This window comes from Heterodontus francisci, chromosome 42 (assembly GCF_036365525.1).
Source record: "Heterodontus francisci isolate sHetFra1 chromosome 42, sHetFra1.hap1, whole genome shotgun sequence".
Taxonomy (NCBI): Eukaryota; Metazoa; Chordata; class Chondrichthyes; order Heterodontiformes; family Heterodontidae; genus Heterodontus; species Heterodontus francisci.
In genome coordinates, this window is record NC_090412.1 from 29,001,438 (window position 1) to 29,022,922 (window position 21,485).

The 21,485-nt window shown below is 47.3% G+C and overlaps 1 protein-coding gene across 6 annotated transcripts in view; it reads right to left on the reverse strand.

Annotated features, from left to right (window-relative positions):
- Window positions 1-8,938: 8,938 nt before the first annotated feature.
- Window positions 8,939-21,485, reverse strand: part of tbrg1 (transforming growth factor beta regulator 1) — a 134,069-nt gene continuing 121,522 nt past the window's right edge. For 4 of the 6 annotated variants that reach the window (XM_068020258.1, XM_068020257.1, XM_068020262.1 and 1 more), the window contains 2 exons: window positions 10,207-10,317; window positions 8,939-9,229 (listed from right to left, as the gene is read on the reverse strand). In XM_068020258.1, the coding sequence (XP_067876359.1) occupies window positions 9,090-9,229; window positions 10,207-10,317 (251 nt within the window). In that variant the 3' untranslated portion in view covers window positions 8,939-9,089. The remainder of the gene's footprint in view (window positions 9,230-10,206; window positions 10,318-21,485) is intronic. The other 2 variants (XM_068020259.1, XM_068020260.1) reach the window with 2 other exon arrangements.

Consider the following 21,485-nt stretch of genomic DNA (forward strand, 5'->3'; position numbering starts at 1 on the left):
TTCATAGCGAGAGGATTCGAGTACAGGAGCAGGAATGTCATGCTGCAATTATACAGGGCCTTGTTGAGGCCACACCTGGAATGTTGTGTGCAGTTTTGGTCTCCTTATCTGAGGAAGGATGTTCTTGCTATAGAGGGAGTGCAGCGAAGGTTTACCAGACTGATTCCTGGGATGGCGGGACTGACGTATGAGGAGAGATTGAGTCGATTAGGATTATATTCGCTGGAGTTCAGAAGAGTGACGGGGATCTCATAGAAATCTATAAAATTCTAACAGGACTTGACAGGGTAGATGCAGGAAGAATGTTCCCGATGGTGGGGGAGTCCAGAACCAGGGGTCATAGTCTAAGGATACAGGGTAAACCATTCAGGACCGAGATGAAGAGAAATTTCTTCACCCAGAGAGTGGTGAGCCTGTGGAATTTGCTACCACGGAAAGCAGTTGAGGCCAAAACATTGTATGCTTTCAAGAAGGAGTTCGATATAGCTCTTGGGTATAAAGGGATCAAAGGATATGGAGCGAAAGCAGGAACAGAATACTGAGTTGGATGATCAGCCATGATCACAATGAATGGCGGAGCAGGCTCGAAGGGCCAAAAGGCCTACTCCTGCTCTTATTTTCTATGTTTCTATCTAACCCCTCCATGGCTTTGCCACCTCCCCAATGTGGTGCATGTTCTTCCAGCCCTATAAGCCCTCTTAAGAGCTCCATTCTTCTAATTTTATCCTCGATTGTTCCACTCCCTCCTTTCATTCCACTATTAATGGGTAGCTTCACCAGCCCTGCTCACTGGAACTCTCTCCACCTTTTTCTGCTTTAAAAATTTTTTTCAGAACTCCTCAACCAGTTTTCTGCTGCATCTCCTAATCTTTCTCTTCCTGGCTCAGTCCATATTCCTGAAGCCCACCTATGAAGCACCTTGCAATGGTGCAGCTCAGATTTGCATTTGTTCCCTCCCCACAAGCTGTATTTTTCTTTTTAAATTGGAGCTTTTTGTAACATCATAGAGGAGGAACATGTCTGACCAGTGTCTCCCTTCTCCTTTAGATTCATTGGAAAAGAGGGTTTTGAACATGCAGTACATGTGACGAGGTCTGGGTGTTCCTTTTCCATAGAGGCCTCCAACGGAACAGAGTTGGTGACCAGTATCGAAACCAGAGTGGAGTAAGGAGACAGACCTCTCTAAAAACCCAAGATCAGCATTAAATATCCTCAACCTGTTTCAAGTTATTCAGTCCTGTTGTGGAGACAACCTTAAGAGCAGACCACCTTAAGAAGCAGTAAGTGATGATCACTGGAGGAAGTGATGTCATGTCACACATGACCAGGGAGTTATGGGTGCATCCCAAAAGAGTGACATGTGTTTAGATGTGGTTTGTGCTGTAACTCTTTGCATATATATATATATTCTAGTTGAAGTATAATAAAAGCCCACATTCTCTTTGGATATTACTTATCGTCCTGCGAGTCTTACAACAGTTCACATACCAAAGGAACAAGTAATATTATGTGGTGGTAATATTTGGGATATTTTTTCTGAAGACCACCAAATACTACATCATGCCAACATTGATTTTTTCTGAAGAACACACTAAGAGAGAGCAAAGAACAGCAGGTTGCTTACCTGAAGTGACTGAAGATCCTGGACAGCAGCTGACAGGGGACCCCACAGCAGTGCAGTGAACTGGGCTACAGACAGGTCTCTGGGAGGTGTTGAAACTTTGTGACTACAGCAAGAAATTTGCCAGGAGATCGGAGATTTCAACTAAGCTGGCAGTGAGTCGAAAAATTTGAAAAGCAGTAGCTGAAGCCATTATTGCTTTAGTTTTCCATTTTTATTTGCTTCAGAGGCAGGGCCTAAGCTGGAAAGAGAGGGAAGAACTCAACAAAACCACTGGAGGTCCACAGCACAGTGAGAAAGCCTGGTTGTGACAGCTGCCGGTACTGCAAGGTACAATTGGCTGCAGAGAACAAAGCTGTCTCACAATTGAAAAAAACAAGCTGTGCAAACAGAAAGCAGCTGTGGTGTCTCACTCTTAAAGGGGCAAGCCTGTGGAAAACTAATCTGTCCAAACAAGAAACAAGTAGTGTGCCTGTGAAAAAGAAAACTTGCAAAAAGTCCTATATTTATAGAAAACAGGATCATTAAGACAATGACTTTCAGATACCCATTTAGAGATTAGAAGACATCAGGCATTGCGTCTGAATTGACTGTGTTTCCTGGATCAAGAAGAGAGAGAACCAGAGATACAAGCCATCAAGATTAAGATCACACTGGGCAATGAGGACCTGCGACTGATCAATACATCAGGATTGTCAGCTGAGGATCAGAAGGACCCTAGCAAGCTGAAGGTGAAGGTACATTTCTGAGTTGATAGGCTTGAGCTTGTGACCTATCAACAAAGGCAAGATGAGTCCATTGACCAGTTTGTGACAAGATGCTGAGGCAAAGCTCAAGAATGTGACTTCACAGATACTGAATTGTCAGAATGGGTTATAGAGCTTGTAATCGCATTTACCCCACCAGAGGCCTTTCAAAAAAGACCTGCTAGAAAAGAAAGTGACACCATAGATGCACTACTCAATGACTGAAGGAAATTTGAAGCCATCATGGCTGAGCACCAACAGTTACAAGCGTTGGGGGCGGCTACGACAATGGGCATAGTAACCTTGGCTCAGAAGTCTGCTAAGTCTTGTGGTAAATGTGGCCTGACTCACCCAATTGGCAGTTGTCCAGTGTACCAGGACCAGTGCAAAGCTTGTGGCATGTGAGAACATCAGGCAAGACAGTGCAGAAGGCCAAGCTCAGATACTGCACACAGGAATGGTGGCAGATCACATGTAGAGAGAACGTCTGCAAGACAGGATGGCAAATGCAACAAAAGGTATTCCAACACACAACAAAGGCCCAAGCTGGTACAGCAGGCGAGCAGAGAGAGAGATTGCCGGGAGGACATTGATGAAGAGTGTACTCATGTGAACAGCGTGCAAGCATTTCACATTGTAAATTTGGATCAACATGTCAATGCTATTACGCAATCTGAGGCATTTGCCATGATTGGGATTATATGTCGGTAAAAGAGCGGCAAGCGTAAGCTCAGAATAAAAACCGATACTGGAGCAAGTGGGACTATGAGGAAGCACTTTTTTATGCAGCGGGAGGAAATGACCTGGAACTAACTGCCCACGAGAGTGGTGGAAGCAGAAACAATCAATGACTTCAAGAGGAAGTTGGATGGACACCTGAGAGAAATAGACTTGCTGGGCTACGGGGATCGAGCTGGGGAGTGGGACTGACTGCATGGCTCTGCGGAGAGATGGTATGGACCCAATGGGCTGAATGGCCTTTTCCTGTGCCGTAAATAAATGATTCTAGGTGCAAATATTCTGTCCATCCGTATACTGAAGGGCATGTACTTAAAGAAATGGTAATCTATGGTACGACACACCATTGCTAGGCTGACTGCCTACAATGATTCTCCAATCAAGTGCATTGGAACAATAACCTTACAGTGCAGCTAATGGGAACTCCGTATGTCTACCACAAATGTTTACATTGTAAACACAACTGGACCAACTATCTCAGAACTTCCAGTATACTGAGCTTTACGAATTGTCACAATACATGAATTCAGTAATACACCGAAGATAGTAGAAAATCCATGTCACGTTTTTGGGTCAGTCTATCTAAAGGAGGACACAAAGGCTGGGAGTCTTGACACAAAGAGGAGATATAGAGGCTGGTCCAGAATGTTCGAACACATGGGATCCAGGGTGAGCTAGCCAATTGGATACAAAGTTGGCTTGGTGATAGGAGGCAGAGGGTGGTAGTGGAGGGTTGTTTTTCAGATTGGAGGCCAGTGACCAGTGTTATGCCGCAGGGATCGGTGCTGGGCCCTCGGTTGTTTGTCATATATATTAATGACTTGGATGTGAATGTTAGGGGCATGATTAGTAAGTTTGCAGATGACACCAAAATTGGTGGTATAGTGAACAGTGAAGAAGGTTGTCTAAGGTTACAACAGGATATAGATAAACTGGGAAAGTGGGCAAGGGATTAGCAAATGGAATTTAAAGCAGACAAGTGCGAAGTGATGTATTTTGGGAAGTTAAACCAGGGCAGGACATATACAGTGAATTGCAGGGCCCTGGGGAGTGTTGTTGAGCAGAGAGACCTTGGGGTGCAAGTACATAGTTCCCTGAAAGTGGCAACACAGGTAGACAGGGTGGTGAAGAAGGCATATGGCATGCTGGCCTTCATCGGCCGAGGCATTGAGTACAAGAGTTGGGACATCATGTTCATGTTACAGTTGTACATAACGTTGGTTAGGCTGCATTTGGAGCACTGTGTGCAGTTCTGGTCGCCGCACTACAGGAAAGATGTGATTAAGCTAGAGAGGGTGCAGAAAAGATTCACAAGGATGTTGCCTGGTTCGGAGGGCTTGAGTTATAAAGAGAGATTGGATAGGCTGGGTCTCTTTTCCCTGGAGCGAAGGAGGCTGAGAGGGGACATGATAGAGGTATATAAAATTATGAGAGGCATAGATAGGGCAGATAGCCAGAGTCTGTTTCCCATGGTAGGGGTGACTAAAACTAGAGGGCATAGATTTAAGGTGAGAGGGAGGAGGTTTAAAGGGGATCAAAGGGGTAAATTTTTCACACAAAGAATAGTGGGTATCTGGAATGAGCTGCCTGAGGAGGTGGTGGAGGCAGGAACAGTAGCGACATTTAAGAGGCATCTGGACAGGTACTTGAATGACAAAGGCATAGAGGGATATGGAATTAATGCAGGCATGTGGGATTAGTATAGAAAGGCATTATGGTTGGCATGGATGCGTTGGGCCGAAGGGCCTGTTTCTATGCTGTAAGACTCTATGACTCCATAACTGGAAGTCTCTCCTTGGGCTTCAGTTCGTTGCAGCAAGTGCCCAAAGGCCAGAGGGATTGCCGATGATTGGTGATGTTGCCAGTCGTCATTTTTTAAGCTTTCTAAACAAGGGAAGATGAAGGCATCGTATGACAGGCAAGCAGGACCAGAATTAGCTTGATTGTAGGACAAATTGCCCTTGAGAAGATGGTGGTGAGCTGCCTTCTTGAACTGCTGCAGTTCATGTGGTGTAGGTACACCCACAGTGCTGTTAGACAGTAGGACAAAAGGTCAGAGTCCTCAATCATGCGTCAGCAACTTGGTATCCTGTAGAGGTTGCGAGGATATGTGACCATAATCATATGAAGTCCAGACATCCAATGGTGCAATTCCTAGATGGAACCGAAGTCCACTCAGAGAGCTGTTCGACATGGCGGGGGGGACACTCTGCCACCAACCTCACAAAATCACCCTTAATTGGGGACTTAACTATGTAAATTGGCACCCTGCCTCAGTGGAGCGGGCAGCCGACACAGATCCCAGCATATTCCCGGAATGTTCTCTGGTGGCAGGGAGGTGTCCCAGTGGGGCTCCCCCCACATTCCCGGCACCCCGCCTCTGAACTTGTCATCACAGGGCTAGGAAAATTCAGTCCATGGTTTCTCGGGAGTAGAAGATACATGGTACACACGAGACACTCATCTCAACAGTATCAGATTTCTCCCACCATTCATAACTTAGAGAGAGGTTACAAGTGGAGCAGATCCTCATCCATACAGGTTGAGCGGCACCTTGAGTAAGATAGATTGGATCAGAATCCCATACATGCAATCTATGTCCTTCAGAGAGTATGATGTAATTCCTCGCCCTGCCCCCTCAATCTAACACATGCATATTACAGCTTGCATTGGGAAAGTGCAGGGAACATAATAGCACCATTTGAGAGACAGAATGGTGCGGCCTCCTCCTGTGCTGAGTGTCTGCACTGGTGAAGTGTAACCCACTGTCTGCTATAGCCAAAACAGAATCTTGCACCAGATCCCAGGGGAAGGGTCTTTCAATGACAGGAGTTGGTCTCAGGCACCATCAGCGACCCAGCCTGATCTTTTTTTTATTCGTTCATGGGACGTGAACAACATTGACCAGGCCAGCATTTATTGCCCATCCCCAATTGCCCTTGAGAAGGTGGTGGTGAGCTGCCTTTATGAACCGCTGCAGTCTACGTGGGGTAGGTACACCCACAGTGCTGTTAGGAAGGGAGTTCCAAGATTTTGACCCAACGACAGTGAAGGAATGGCGATATAGTTCCAAGTCAGGATGGTGTGTGACCTGGAAGGTAACTTGCACGTGGTGGTGTTCCCATGCGTCTGCTGCCCTTGTTCCCCTAGGTGGTAGAGGTCACAGGTGTAGAAGGTGCTGTCGAAGGGACCCTGGTGAATTGCTGCAGTGCATCTTGCAGATGGTACGCACTGCAGCCACGGTGCACCAATGGTGCAGGGAGTGGATGGGGTGCTGATGAAGCGGGCTGCTTTGTCTTGAACAGTGTCTAGCTTCTTAAGTGTTGTTAGAGCTGCACTCATCCAGGCAAGTGGAGAGTATTCCATCATACTCCTCACTGTGCCTGTAGATGGTGGACAGCTTTGCAGAGTCAAGAGTTGAGTTACTCGCTGCAGAATTCCCAGTCTTTGACCTGCTCTTAGAGTCATAGAGAGATACAGCACTGAAACAGGCCCTTCGGCCCAATGAATCCCTGCCACCCATCAACCACCCAATTATACTAATCCTACATTCATCCCATTTTTTCCCTCTCACAACCCCACCTTCCCTCAATTCTCCTACCACCTATCTACACTCGGGGCAATTTTTTTTTTTACAATCGCCAATTTACCTATCAACCCACAAGTTTTTGGCATGTAGGAGGAAACCGGGGCACCCGGAGGAAACCCACGTGGTCACAGGGAGAACTTGCAAACTCCGCACAGGTAGTACCCAGAATCGAACCCGGGTCGCTGGAGCTGTGAGGCTACGGTGCTATCCACTGCGCCACTGTAGCCACAGTATTTATGTGACTGGTCCAGTACAGTTTCTGGTCAATGGTAACTGCCAGGATGTTGATAGTAGGAGATTCAGTGATAGTAATTCCATTGAATGTTAGGAAGAGGTGGTTAGATTCTCTCTTGTTGAAGATGCTCATTGCCTGGCACTGTGTGGCACAAATGTTACTTGCCACTTATCTGCTCAAGCCAACTACAATTAACATTTTAAAAGGCTAATGGAATGTTGGCCTTCATCTCAAGGGCACTGGAATACAAAGGGGTGGAAGTATGCTGCAGGTACATAGAGCTCTGGTTAGACTGCAAATGAAGTACCATGTTCAGTTCTGGGTACCTCACCTCAAGAAGGATATATTGTCCATAGAGTGGCTGCAGCACAGATTAACCAGTATGATACCGGGGTTGAAAGGGTTAAATTATGAGGACAGTTTGCATAGACTAGGCTTGTATTCCGTTGAGTACAGAAGGTTACGAGGTGTACTAATCAAGGTGTTTAAGATGATGGGCCAAGTGGTCTCTTTCAGTGCCTTAAACGTTCTATGATTGTTGAAGGATTTGATGGGGTAGACAGAGAGAAACTATTTCCTTTGACCTTATTTTGGACTAAGATAACAAAACCCAGAGTGCTACCTGGAGGTTCCTGTGGGATGCAGACTGTAAGTTTATTTTTTCCTTAAATCCAGTTGGACCTCAGGGAATCTCATGAGCAGCTGTTGACAGGAAGATGGTTGTGGTTGTTGGAGGTCAAGCATCTCAGCCCCAGGACATCACTGCAGTATTTCCTCAGGGTATTGTTCCAGGCCCAACCATCTTCAGCTGCTTCATCAATGACCTTCCCTCCATTATAAGGTCAGAAGTGGAGATGTTTGCTGATGATTGCACAATGTTCAGCACCATTCAAGATTCCTCTGACACTGAAGCAGTCCATGCCCGCTCGCAGCAAGACTTTCTGCTCCCACCTACACTATTTACTGTGCCACCTCAATACGAGAAACTATTTCCTTGGGTGGGGAACAAGGGGACATAAACTTAAAATTAGAGTCAGGCAGTTCAGCAGTGAAATCAGGAAGCACCTTTTCACACCAAAGGTAGTGGAAATCTGGAACTCTCTCCTCAGAAAGCTGTGGATGCTGGGGGACAATTGAAATTTTCAAGACTAAGATTTATAAAAATATAAAGTTAGTTAAAGGCAACAAGGAATGTGAAACAAATGCATGCAACATATTATCCAAGATCTAACAGAACAGGCTCAAGGGGCTGAATGGCCCACTCCTGTCCTATTGAAAGAATCTACTATCCAGCGACTCCTGCTCAGTGCATGTATGGGCATTGGGTGAGAATCAGTTCAGGCTGTGATGTCCTGCACAAAGACTCTCACTCAATATTCATTGTCTAAGATTGCACATGGGTGGGATATTTGAGTGATATACTGGCACCTTTAAACTTGCCTCCCAACAAGTCATGTTTGGGGTTGGGGGGGGGCAGAGGAGGAAATTAATAGGAAAAATGCTGAAGCCTATAGCCCGATAGCCTCAGCGCACAATCCCGCACTCCCCATCATCCATTCTCAGTACCCAACCCTCAGACCTTCATTCCAATGGGATTTAACCCAATACAGATTTGGTTGCCAGAGACGGGCTTGAAAGTGACAGAACTGATCGGATTGACACGGTTTGTGACTAATGGAACTGATCCAGAATGACATTTAACACATCGATTAGATCTTTACAAAGGATATTGAATATTGTGTCCACTTCAGCACTGTCATGGGGCACCGACATACTAACCAGTATTCGCAGCTTTCACGATTTGATATAAATGTTGACCCCCCCACCCTCCCGCAACACTGAACCCCATTTCCTGGAGGAACTGGAATGGCTGCTATCCAGAATCTCCCACACTGTAAGGTGGGAGGTTGATGCCTCTCAGCATTGGAGGGCCTGAAATGAGCTGAGCACAGTGATGAACAAATTAAAACACCAAATCAGAGGATAAATAAATCGAACAGTACTGAGGGTTTGATAATCTGTAAAATTTTATCACCAATTTATATTTGTCCATGTGTAGAACATCAATGTCACATCTCACTGGAGGCAGCTCTACATTCCCAGTGAGCACCAGCTGCCTCCCTTCACCCTGTCGGGTCTGAACCCCTCAGACCAAGCGTCTCACTCAGGTAGTTTGGGAGAGTTGAACGAGGCAGGCGATGATCTCTGCTGCTGCGGTGAGGTAATCCGTTGCTGTGGAGATGGAATCTGTGGTACCACAGGTTTCTGGGATGCGAGGCTCCGACTTAATTCCAGTGAACCTGCAACAAAATTACAGCTATGTCAAAGGAGGAATCATAGAAAGTTCCAGCATAGCAACAGACCGTTTGGCCAAAACACCATCTTGTCACTGCTTTTCTCCACCAACCCTCGTCTAATCCTGAACTCCCTCTCACCTCCATCAACATCATCTACCCCACCCTGTACCTTCAATATTCCACCCAGTCTAATCCCACTCTCCTGTTCACTCCCTATACCCCTCAATATCCCACTCAATCTAATCCCACTCTCCTGTTCACTCCCTATACCCCTCAATATCCCACTCAATCTAATCCCACTCTTCTGCTCACTCTCTATACCCCTTAATATCCCACCGAGTCTAACCCCACACCCCTGCTCACTCCCCATATCCTTTAATATCCCACTCAGTTTAATCCCATTCTTCCTACCCTTTAATATCCCACCCAATCCAATCCCACTCCCAAACTCACTCCCTTTACCCTTTAACATTACCTATTTACAACAATTAAGCTTGTCAACATCACCTGATTACTCCAAACATGCCGCGCTTCATCACCCACCCGTCCCAGCACCCTCCCCCTTGCAGAACCCTCCCCTCTCCAGAACCCTCCCCCCCCCAGAACCCTCCCCTCTCCAGAACCCTCCCCCCTCCAGAACCCTCCCCCCTCCAGAACCCTCCCCTCTCCAGAACCCTCCGCCCCCAGAACCCTCCCCCCTCCAGAACCCTCCCCCCTGCAGAACCCTCCCCCCTCCAGAACCCTCCCCTCTCCAGAACCCTCCCCTCTCCAGAACCCTCCCCCCTCCAGAACCCTCCCCCCTCCAACACCTTACCACCTCATCACCCTCCCGGTTCCAGCAGCCACACACTCCATCACCCACCTCCTCTGCCTACAACACCTGCCTACTCTAATGTACCAGTCCAGTGCTTCTCCAATGCCACAACATCCACTTCCTCTCCCTAGGTTAGAAATTGTGAACTTTAGTAGCTTACAAGTACCTCGCACCAAAGTCCCTGATGATGTGCTTGAAGAGTGCAAGGAGTGAAGGCTACCTGGAGTATGAGAGGGTGAAGAATGCAGTCTTGGTGCAAACTGAAGACTCGTGCTACCTGATAGGACAAGTGAAAGGAAGTATGAGCAACAGTGACACAATCGCACCATAAGCATAACTGAACAACTAAAGAACATGGAGAGGAAAGCACACAGACAGGTCGGTTTGTAAAATGCAGTCCTATTTATTGTCATCTTTTATAGTCTGAACACATTTGCTTTTATCTCCCTCTTCCCTTCTTTCATGAACAGACTTGTGCTGAGGTAAGTTTCCAAATGCACTGTTAACTCTCCAGTACCTCTCCCAAAGTCGAGTCTGCACTTGAAAGCTACTTGAAATGCTGTTGCCACTCACTTTTATAGGGTCATTCCTCTATAAATATTTTGCTGATGGTTCATTCAATGCTGACCTTGACTGAACCTCGCTGATCTTAAAAATAATTCGATAAGAAAGATAAGAACAATTACAACTTTCTTTTATGCTGCAAAATTAAACAAGGAGCTCCAGTCACATCTTGTAAACTACCTGGCAAATTGCCCAGGTATGTCCTTTCCACAAAAAGCAGGACAGATCCAATCCAGCCAATTACTGCCCCATCAGTCTACTCTCAATCATCAGTAAAGGGGTGGTAGGTGTCGTTGACAGTGCTATCAAGCAGCACATCACTCAACAATTACCTGCTCACCGATGCTCAATTTGGGTTCTGCCAGGACCACTCAGTTCAGGACCTCATGACAAACTTGGTCCAAAAATGGACAGAGGAGCTGAATTCCAGAGATGAGGTGAGAGTGACATCAAGGCATCATTTGACCGAGTATGGCATCAAGGAGCCCTAGCAAAACTGGAGTCAATGGGAAACAGGGGAAAACTCTCCACTGGTTGGAGTCATACCTAGCACAAAGGAAGATGTTTGTGGTCGTTGGAGATCAATCATCTCAGCCCCAGAACATCACTGCAGGAGTTTCTCATGGTAGTGTCCTCGGCCCAACCATCGTCAGCTGCTTCATCAATGACTTTCCCTCCATCAAAAGGAAAGAAGTGGGGATGTACGCTGATGATTCCAGAGTTTGTAATTCCACTTGCAACTCCTCAGATACTGAAGAGTCTGTGCCTGCATGCAGCAAGACCTGGACAACATTCAGGCTTGGACTGATGAGTGGCAAGTAACATTCGTACCACACAAGTGCCAGGCAATGACCATCTCCAACAAGAGAGAATCTAATCATCTCCCCCTGACATTCAACAGCATTTCCATCACTGAATCCCCCACTACCAACATCCTGGGCGGGGGCGGCATCACCAATGACCAGTCTAACAAACTTGATTGAATTTTTCGAGGAAGTGACTAGATGTGTAGATGAGGGTAAAGCAGTTGATGTAATATACATGGACTTCAGTAAGACTTTTGATAAGGTCCCGCATGGGAAATTGGTTAAGAAAGTAAGAGCCCAGGGCAATTTGGCAAATTGGATCCAAAATTGGCTTAGTGGCAGGAGGCAGAGGGTAATGGTCGAGGGTTGTTTTTGCAATTGGAAGCCTGTGACCAGTGGTGTACCACAGGGATCAGTGCTGGGACCCTTGTTGTTTGTACTGTACATTAATGATTTAGACGTGAATATAGGAGGTATGATCAGTAAGTTTGCAAATGACACAAAAATTGGTGGTGTCGAAAATAGTGAGGAGGAAAGCCTTAGATTACAGGATGATCTAGATGGGCTGTTAAGATGGACAGAGCAGTGGCAAATGGAATTTAATCCTGAGAAGTGTGAGATGATGCATTTTGGGAGGACTAACAAGGCAAGGGAACATACAATGGGTGGTAGAACCATAGGAAGTACAGAGGGTCAGAGGGACCTTGATGTACTAGTCCATAGATCACTGAAGACAACAACACAGGTAGATAAGGTGATTAGGAAGGCATATGGGATACTTGCCTTTATTAGCCGAGGAATAGAATATAAGAGCAGGGAGGTTATGATGGAGCTGTATAAAACGTTAGTTAGGCCACAGCTGAAGTACTGTGTACAGTTCTGGTCGCCACACTATAGGAAGGATGTGATTGCACTGGAGAGGGTGCAGAGGCGATTCACCAGGATGTTGCCTGGGCTGGAGCATTTCAGCTATGAAGAGAGACTGGATAGGCTTGGATTGTTTTCCTTCGAGCAGAGAAGGCTTAGGGGATAGAAGTATACAAAATTATGAGGGGCATAGATATGGTAGATAGGAAGAAACTTTTTCCCTTTGCGGAGGGGTCAATAACCAGGGGGCATAGATTTAAGGTAAGGGGCAGGAGGTTTGGAGGGGATTTGAGGAAATATTTTTTCACCCAGAGGGTGGGTGGAATCTGGAACACACTGGCTGAAGGGGTGGTAGAGGCAGGAACCCTCACAACATTTAAGAAATATTTAGATGAGCACTTGAAACGCCATAGCATACAAGGCTACGGGCCAAGTGCTGGAAAATGGGATTAGAATAGATAGGTGCTTGATGGCTGGCATAGACATGATGGGCCGAAGGGCCTGTTTCTCTGCTGTATAACTCTATGACTCTAAATCTAACTGGACCAGCAAAGAAATACTGTGGCTACAAGAGCAAGTCAGAGGTTGGGAATTCTGCGCTGAATAACGCACTGCCTGACTCCCCAAAACCTTTCCACTATTTAGAAGGCACAAGTCAGGAGAGTGATCAAACAGTCTCCACTTGCCTGGATGAGTGCAGTTTTAACAACACGGAAGAAGCTCAACACCGTCTAGGACAAAGCAGCCCACTTGATTAATACCCATCCACCAGCTTCAACATTCACTCCTTCGGCCACTGCGGCATAGTGGCAGCAGTGTGTACCATCCACAAGATGCACTGCAACAACTCACCAAGGCTCCTTAGACAGCACCTTCCAACCCACTCCCTCTACCACCTAGAAGAACAAGGGCAGCAGGTGCATGGGAACAGCACCACTGGCAAGTTCCCCTCCAAGCCACACACCATCCTGATTTGGAACTATATTGCCGTTCCTTCACTGTCGCTGGGTCAAAGTCCTGGAACTCCCTTCCTAACAGCACTGTGGGTGTACCTACCCCACATGGACTGCAGCGGTTCAAGAAGGCAGCTCACCACCACCTTCTCAAGGGCAATTCGGGATGGGAAATAAATGCTGGCCTGGCCAGCAACACCCACAACCCCTGAATGAGTGAATCAAAAAATACAAAGCTTGTCCAAAGAACAAAGAACAAAGAACAAAGAAAATTACAGCACAGGAACAGGCCCTTCGGCCCTCCAAGCCTGCGCCGATCCAGATCCTCTATCTAAACATGTCGCCTATTTTCTAAGGGTCTGTATCTCTTTGCTTCCTGCCCATTCATGTATCTGTCTAGATACATCTTAAAAGACGCTATCGTGCCCGCGTCTACCACCTCCGCTGGCAACGCGTTCCAGGCACCCACCACCCTCTGCGTAAAGAAATTTCCACGCATATCCCCCCTAAACTTTTCCCCTCTCACTTTGAACTCGTGACCCCTAGTATTTGAATCCCCCACTCTGGGAAAAAGCTTCTTGCTATCCACCCTGTCTATACCTCTCATGATTTTGTACACCTCAATCAGGTCCCCCCTCAACCTCCGTCTTTCTAATGAAAATAATCCTAATCTACTCAACCTCTCTTCATAGCTAGCGCCCTCCATACCAGGCAACATCCTGGTGAACCTCCTCTGCACCCTCTCCAAAGCATCCACATCCTTTTGGTAATGTGGCGACCAGAACTGCACGCAGTATTCCAAATGTGGCCGAACCAAAGTCCTATACAATTGTAACATGACCTGCCAACTCCTGTACTCAATACCCCGTCCGATGAAGGAAAGCATGCCGTATGCCTTCTTGACCACTCTATTGACCTGCGTTGCCACCTTCAGGGAACAATGGACCTGAACACCCAAATCTCTCTGGACATCAATTTTCCCCAGGACTTTTCCATTTACTGTATAGTTCACTCTTGAATTGGATCTTCCAAAATGCATCACCTCGCATTTGCCCTGATCGAACTCCATCTGCCATTTCTCTGCCCAACTCTCCAATCTATCTATATTCTGCTGTATTCTCTGACAGTCGCCTTCACTATCTGCTACTCCACCAATCTTAGTGTCGTCTGCAAACTTGCTAATCAGACCACCTATACTTTCCTCCAAATCATTTATGTATATCACAAACAACAGTGGTCCCAGCACGGATCCCTGTGGAACACCACTGGTCACAAGTCTCCATTTTGAGAAACTCCCTTCCACTGCTACTCTCTGTCTCCTGTTGCCCAGCCAGTTCTTTATCCATCTAGCTAGTACACCCTGGATCCCATGCGACTTCACTTTCTCCATCAGCCTACCATGGGGAACCTTATCAAACGCCTTACTGAAGTCCATGTATATGACATCTATAGCCCTTCCCTCATCAATCAACTTTGTCACTTCCTCAAAGAATTCTATTAAGTTGGTAAGACATGACCTTCCCTGCACAAAACTATGTTGCCTATCACTGATAAGCCCATTTTCTTCCAAATGGGAATAGATCCTATCCCTCAGTATCTTCTCCAGCAGCTTCCCTACCACTGACGTCAGGCTCACCAGTCTATAATTCCCTGGATTTTCCCTGCTACCCTTCTTAAACAAGGGGACAACATTCTCCAGTCCTCCGGGACCTCACCCGTGTTTAAGGATGCTGCAAAGATATCTGTTAAGGCCCCAGCTATTTCCTCTCTCGCTTCCCACAGTAACCTGGGATAGATCCCATCCGGACCTGGGGACTTGTCCACCTTAATGCCTTTTAGAATACCCAACACTTCCTCCCTCCTTATGCCGACTTGACCTAGAGTAATCAGACTTGAAAAAGTGTAGAATCTTGGATGGAAATGTTATCAGATGTAAAAGTCCAGATTTGACGTTCAGTGAGACATTGGTCAGATTGCCTGAAGTTTCAGCTAACGGTACTTGAAGAAAATGTTTTTCAGAAGTTACAACAAAAAGTAGAAGGAATCAGAACTAGTCAGGGGTAAACTTTCCTACAAGGGAATACTCTTTTTATTCACATTTATTCACAATATTTTGTTATTTCCCAATTTTGCTTTTATAAATTCACCTTCAATATCTATTTTATTTTACTTTACATTTTGCCTCACTTAAGAACATACAAACCAAATAAATAGGAGCAGGAGTAGACAATATGGTCCCTTGACCTTGCTCTGCCATTCAATATGGATGATATTCTGCCTCAACTCCACTGTCCTGCCCGTTCTTCATATTCCAAAACTCTATCTCAGCTTTAAATATATTCAACGATGAAGCATCCACAACCCTCTGGGGTAGAGATTTCCAAAGATTCACAAGCTTCCAAGTGAAGAAATTTCTCCTCATCTCAGTCCTAAATGATCGACCCCTTATCCTGAGACTGTGCCCCCATGTTCTAGATTCCCCAGCAGGGGAACAATCTCTCAGTGTCTACCCTGTCGAGCCGCTTCAGAATCTTGTATGTTTCAATGAGATCACCTCTCATTCTTCTAAACTCCAGAGGAATACAGGCCCAATTTACCCAGCCTCTCATCATAGGACAATCTAGTGAACCACTGCTGTACTGCCTCCAATGCACGGGAAAGGTAGCCAAACCATGCCTTACAAGGGAAATTAAAGACAGCATTAGATCCAAGGAAGAGGCATATAAATTTGCCAGAAAAAACAGACCGGATTGGGAGCAGTTTAGAATTCAGCAAAGGAGGACCAAGGGATTGATTAAGAAGGAGAAAATAGAGTCTGAGAGCAAGCTTGCAGGGAACAGAAAAACTGACTGTAAAAGTTTCTATCGGTATGTGAAGAGAAAAAGATTGGTGAAGATAGAATGAAGGGTAGGTAGTTAGTTTGATCTTAGAGTAGGTTAAAGGTTCGGCACAATATCGAGGGCCGAAGGGCCTGTACTGTGCTATACTGTTCTATGTTCTATGAATGTAGGTCCCTTACAGTCAGAAATAGGGGAATTTATTATGGGGAACAAAGAAATGGATGACCAACTAAATGCATACTTTGGTTCTGTCTTCACAAAGGAAGACACAAATATCATACCAGAAACACTGGGGAATTCAGGGTTCAGTGAGAGAGAGGAACTGAAGAAAGTCAGTATTAGTAGAGAAATGGTGTTGGGGAAATTGATGGAATTGAAGGCCAATAAATCCCCAGGGTCTGATGGTCTGCATCCCAGAGTACTTAAGGAAGTGGCCCAAGAAATATTGGATGCATTGGTGATCATCTTCCAAGATTCTATAGACTCTGGAACAGTTCCTACAGATTGGAGGGTAGCTAATGTAACCCCACTATTTAAAAAGGGAGGTAGAGAGAAAGCAGGGAATTATAGACCAGTCAGCCTGACGTCGGTAGTGGGGAAAATTCTAGAGTCCATTATCAAAGATTTTATAGCAGAGCACTTGGAGAACAGTGGTAGAATCGGACAGAGTCAATATGGATTTACGAAAGGGAAAACATGCTTGACAAATCTACTAGAATTCTTTGAGGATGTAACTCGTAGAGTTGATGAGGGGGAGCCAGTGGATGTGGTTTATTTGGACTTTCAGAAGGCTTTCGACAAAGTCCCACATAAGAGATTAGCGTGGAAAATTAAAGCGCATGGGATTGGTGGTAGTGTATTGTGACGGATAGAAAATTGGTTGGCAGACAGGAAACAATGAGTAGGAATAAACGGGGCTTTTTCCGAATGGCAGGCAGTGACTAGTGGGGTACCGCAGGGATCGGTGCTAGGACCCCAGCTATTCACAATATATATTAATGATTTAGATGAGGCAACTAAATGTAATATCTCCAAATTTGCAGATGACACAAAACTAGGTGGAAGGGTGAGTTGTGATAAGGATGCAGAGAGGCTTTAGGGTGATTTGGAAAAGTTGAGTGAGTGGGCAAATGCATAGCAGATGCAGTATAATGTGGATAAATGTGAGGTTTTCCACTTTGGTGGCAAAAACAGGAAGGCAGATTATCTGAACGGCTATAAACTGAGAGAGGGGAATATGCAGCGAGGCCTGGCTGTTCTCGTACATCAGTCGCTGAAGGTAAGCATGCAGGTCCAACAGACAGAAAAAAAGGCAAATGGTATGTTGGCCTTCATAACAAGAGGATTTGAGTACAGGAGCAGGGATGTCTTGCTGAAATTATACAGGGCCTCGGTGAGGCTACACCTGGAATATTGTGTGCAGTTTTGGTCTCCTTATCTGAGGAAGGATGTTCTTGCTATAGAGGGAGTGCAGCGAAGGTTTACCAGTATGATTCCTGGGATGGTGGGACTGATGTATGAGGAGAGATTGAGTTGGTTACGATTATAATCGCTGGAGTTCAGAAGAGTGAGGGGGGATCTCATAGAAACCTATAAAATTCTAACAGGACTTGACAGGGTAGATGCAGGAAGGATGTTCCCAATGGTGGGGGAGTCCAGAATCAGGCGTCATAGTCTAAGGATCCGGAGTAAACCTTTCAGGATTGAGATTAGGAGAAATTTCTCCACCCAGACAGTGGTGAGCCTGTGAAATTCACTACCACAGAAAGCAGTTGAGGCCAAAAGATTGTATGTTTTCAAGAAGGAGTTAGATATAGCTCTTGGGTCTAAAGGGATCAAAGGATATGGGGCGAAAGCGGGAACAGGTTACTTAGTTGGATGATCAGGCATGATCATAATGAATGGCAGAGCAGGCTCGAAGGGCCGAATGGCCTACACCTGCTTCTATTTTCTATCCTTTCTTGGATATGAAGATCAGAACAGCACACAGCATATCAGGTGTGGTCTCACCAAAGCCCTGTATAACTGTAGCACGACTTCCTTATTCTTGTACTCCAATCCCTTTGCTATTTGCCTTCCTAATTGCTTGCTGCTCCTGGATGCTAACTTTCTGTGTTCCTTGTGCAAGAACATCCAAGTCTCTTTGAACATCAACATTTTCATGTTTCACACCTTTTAAAAAACAAAGTGACTCCTAACAATGCACAGTGATCGCGGACATTATCAGTGCCAGTACGAATGCACGGATGCGGGCGCATAACGTCACCATGCAATGACATCTTCACCCCTCAATCGCCGTATCCATTCACCCGGACAATACCCCACTCCCTCCCATCATCCCTGCTTCAATCACCGCTTCACTCCGCTCGACCATTCACTCCCTGCCATGCCGCTGCCTTCCCTCAGCAACTCACTCCCACCCTTGCCATGTCCCCACCCCCCCCCACCACCAGCTGCTTCCCCCCCTCAGCCGCTCAGTCCAGACCTCACCACTGTTCCCCCCCTCCCTTCAGCCGATCATTCCCCACCGCGCTGCCCGAAGAAGCAAAGTAGGCCGCGAGGGGTGACGGGGCGACGTGGGAGTGAGTGGTCAAGAGGAGGGAAGTGGCGTGGCCTGCAGCAAGCAGCCGGAGGCAGGAGGGGGAAGCGGGGAGCTAGCGGCCAGAGGGGGGTGTGGGGGAAGCGGGTGGAGAGTGGCCAGAGCGGGGGGGGGCGGAGAAGCGGGGAGCTAGTGGCTGGAGGGTGGGGGGTGGTGAAAGCAGGGAGTGAGCAGCCGGAGTGGGTTGTGGGGGAAGAGTGGACGAGCAGCCGGCGGGATGGGGTGGGGGGTGGGAAGCGGGGAGCAAGTGGCCGGAGGGTGCTGGGAGGGGGAGTGGGGAGTGCATGGCCGGAGGTAGGGGGGAGCAGCAAGGCCGGAGCCAGTGGTTAAGGGAATGCAGCTGGGAGCGAGCAGCGAGAAGACGGTTGCAGTGAAGAGAAGCGCGATGGCAGGAGGGAGTGGGGAACTATTGGGGGTGGGATGGGGGCGGTGATGGCAACCATTGAGGGGATTTTCGGGTTGAATTTGTTTTTTGTGATAAATTGAGCAGCTGCCTGCACGTCGCCGACAGTGACGTTTCAGTGGAAGAGACTGCATTTATACATGTGCTAGTCCTGCGCCACCTAGTGGTTGCACTGTCAGCAAATGCAGCCTTCAAAAAAAATTCTGCTTTTCTATTCTTTCTACCAAAGTGAATAACGTCACATTACACTCCACCTGCCACCCTGTTGCCCACTCACTTAACCTGTCTGCATCTCTTTGCACCCTCCTTGCAACTTGAATTTCCACCTAGCTTTGTATCATCAGCAAACTTAGATACATTAGTCTCGAGTCTCTTTGCTTAAGTCATTAATATAGATATTAAATAGCTGAGGCTCAGCACTAATCCTTGCGGCACTCCACTAATTACAGCTTGCCAACTTGAAAATGCCCCGTTTATCCCTACTCTCTGCTCCCTGTCCATTAACTAATTCTTTATCCATGCTAATATATTACCCCCAACTCCATGAGCCCTTATCTTGCATATAAACCTTTTGTGTGGCACCTTATCGAATGCCTCCACAGACCAGGCAGATCAGGTAGGAGTGGAGCACCTGGAAGCAGAAGAAGTGGAGACTGAAGCCAGGCATTGTTTCTGTCACTTAAAATAGCTGACTAACCAGACTCGGGCATACAGTGCACAGGTTCTCACTGAAGGACTCGGATAAAGGGAAGACTGATAAATCCACGCCATCAAGACTGTCGTGAGTAGAGCTGAGGAGAAGTGCGCCTTAAGGTGAAGACCTCAGCCGTGGAGTTCGGACTGAGAGGGAACGGCTGTCGGAAGCTGCTAAATTTTTGAAGAAAGGAGCTGAAAATCTACCTGAGGAACTTCAGAAGAAATGTGTGACTGTAATTGTTGCCATATATGCTGGGTGGACTGCCCAGTGAAACCATGAGACCCATCTCTGTTGTATCTGATAGTTAATGTGTAATTTGTAATATATATAGTGACCGTGATCTGTCTGTTGCTTCATGTTTAATTTATGTTGGTTTTGGTTTGAATGTTGAAGTAAAATTTATAAAAGTGAAATCTTGTCTGTTTGGTTTGGTTTCTTAAATTGGGGTCAATTGGTGGATTCAACTCTTTTTGTTTGTTGGTGGTCTCCACAGGGATAAAAACAATGAGAAATTGGAGGGGGCCAAGGTTAGATTCTTGGGGGACACCAGAGGGGCTAACGCAATCAAGGACTTTCGAAAGGAAAAGAGATCAGTAGTTTAGTGGGAGTAGGGTCAAGGAAACAGGAGATAGATCCAATGAACAAGATGAGCTCAGGATGGAAATGAGGGGCAATTGGAGAGAAACTCGAGAAACATGCAAATTTTACTCCTTCCAGCAGACTCAGGTTTCAGAAAGGGCCTTTGATCTCAGGTGTCACCAAGCTGCTGCAGCACAGTCACAAGCTGACCAGTTCCACTTTAAGAGATTATTGGGCCGAGGTCGTCACTCTGGGGCAGTGCCTACACCTGGGGCTGGACAGCCCACCCAGGGGCAGCGTGGTCAGTCGGGACAGAGCGGTCACTCAGGGGACAGGGTTGTCACTCAGAGCCAGGGCAGTCATTCAAGGGGCAGAGCGATCATTCGGGGAGCAAGACGGTCACTCAGGGGGCAGGACGGACAGTCGAGGGCAGGGCAGTCACTCGGGGGCAAGGCACACTCAAGGGGGCAGGGCACTCACTAAGAGGTAGGGCACTCACTCAGGGGGGTGGGGGATCACTCGGGGAGGGCAGGGGGGTCACTCGGGGGCACGGGGGTCACTCGGGGGGCAGGGCGGTCACTCGGGGGGCAGGGCGGTCACTCGGGGGGCAGGGCGGTCACTCGGGGGGCAGGGCGGTCACTCGGGGGACAGCGCGGTCACTCGGGGGACAGCGCGGTCACTCGGGGGGCAGGGCGGTCACTCGGAGGGCAGGGCGGTCACTCGGAGGGCAGGGCGGTCACTCGGAGGGCAGGGCGGTCACTCGGGGGGCAGGGCGGTCACTCGGAGGGCAGGGCGGTCACTCGGGGGGCAGGGCGGTCACTCGGGGGGCAGGGCGGTCACTCGGGGGGCAGGGCGGTCACTCGGGGGACAGGGCAGTCACTCGGGGGACAGGGCGGTCACTCGGGCAGCTTCCTAATGATTGGTGATTTATTTTCTGTCCGAGGGTGGTTTTGCTGGAGATATTTGAGCCAATCAGTATGTTTGGGGTTCTGTTTCTCTTCTTTCCATGTGCTCTACTGCTCATTAAAATACCTTCACTTGTTGAATTTGAGCTATCAGCCCAAAGCTGCCCACATTCTTTCTCTTTCTCAAGGGTTGCAGGGATAACGAATGAAGCTTCGACACAGAACCCAAAGC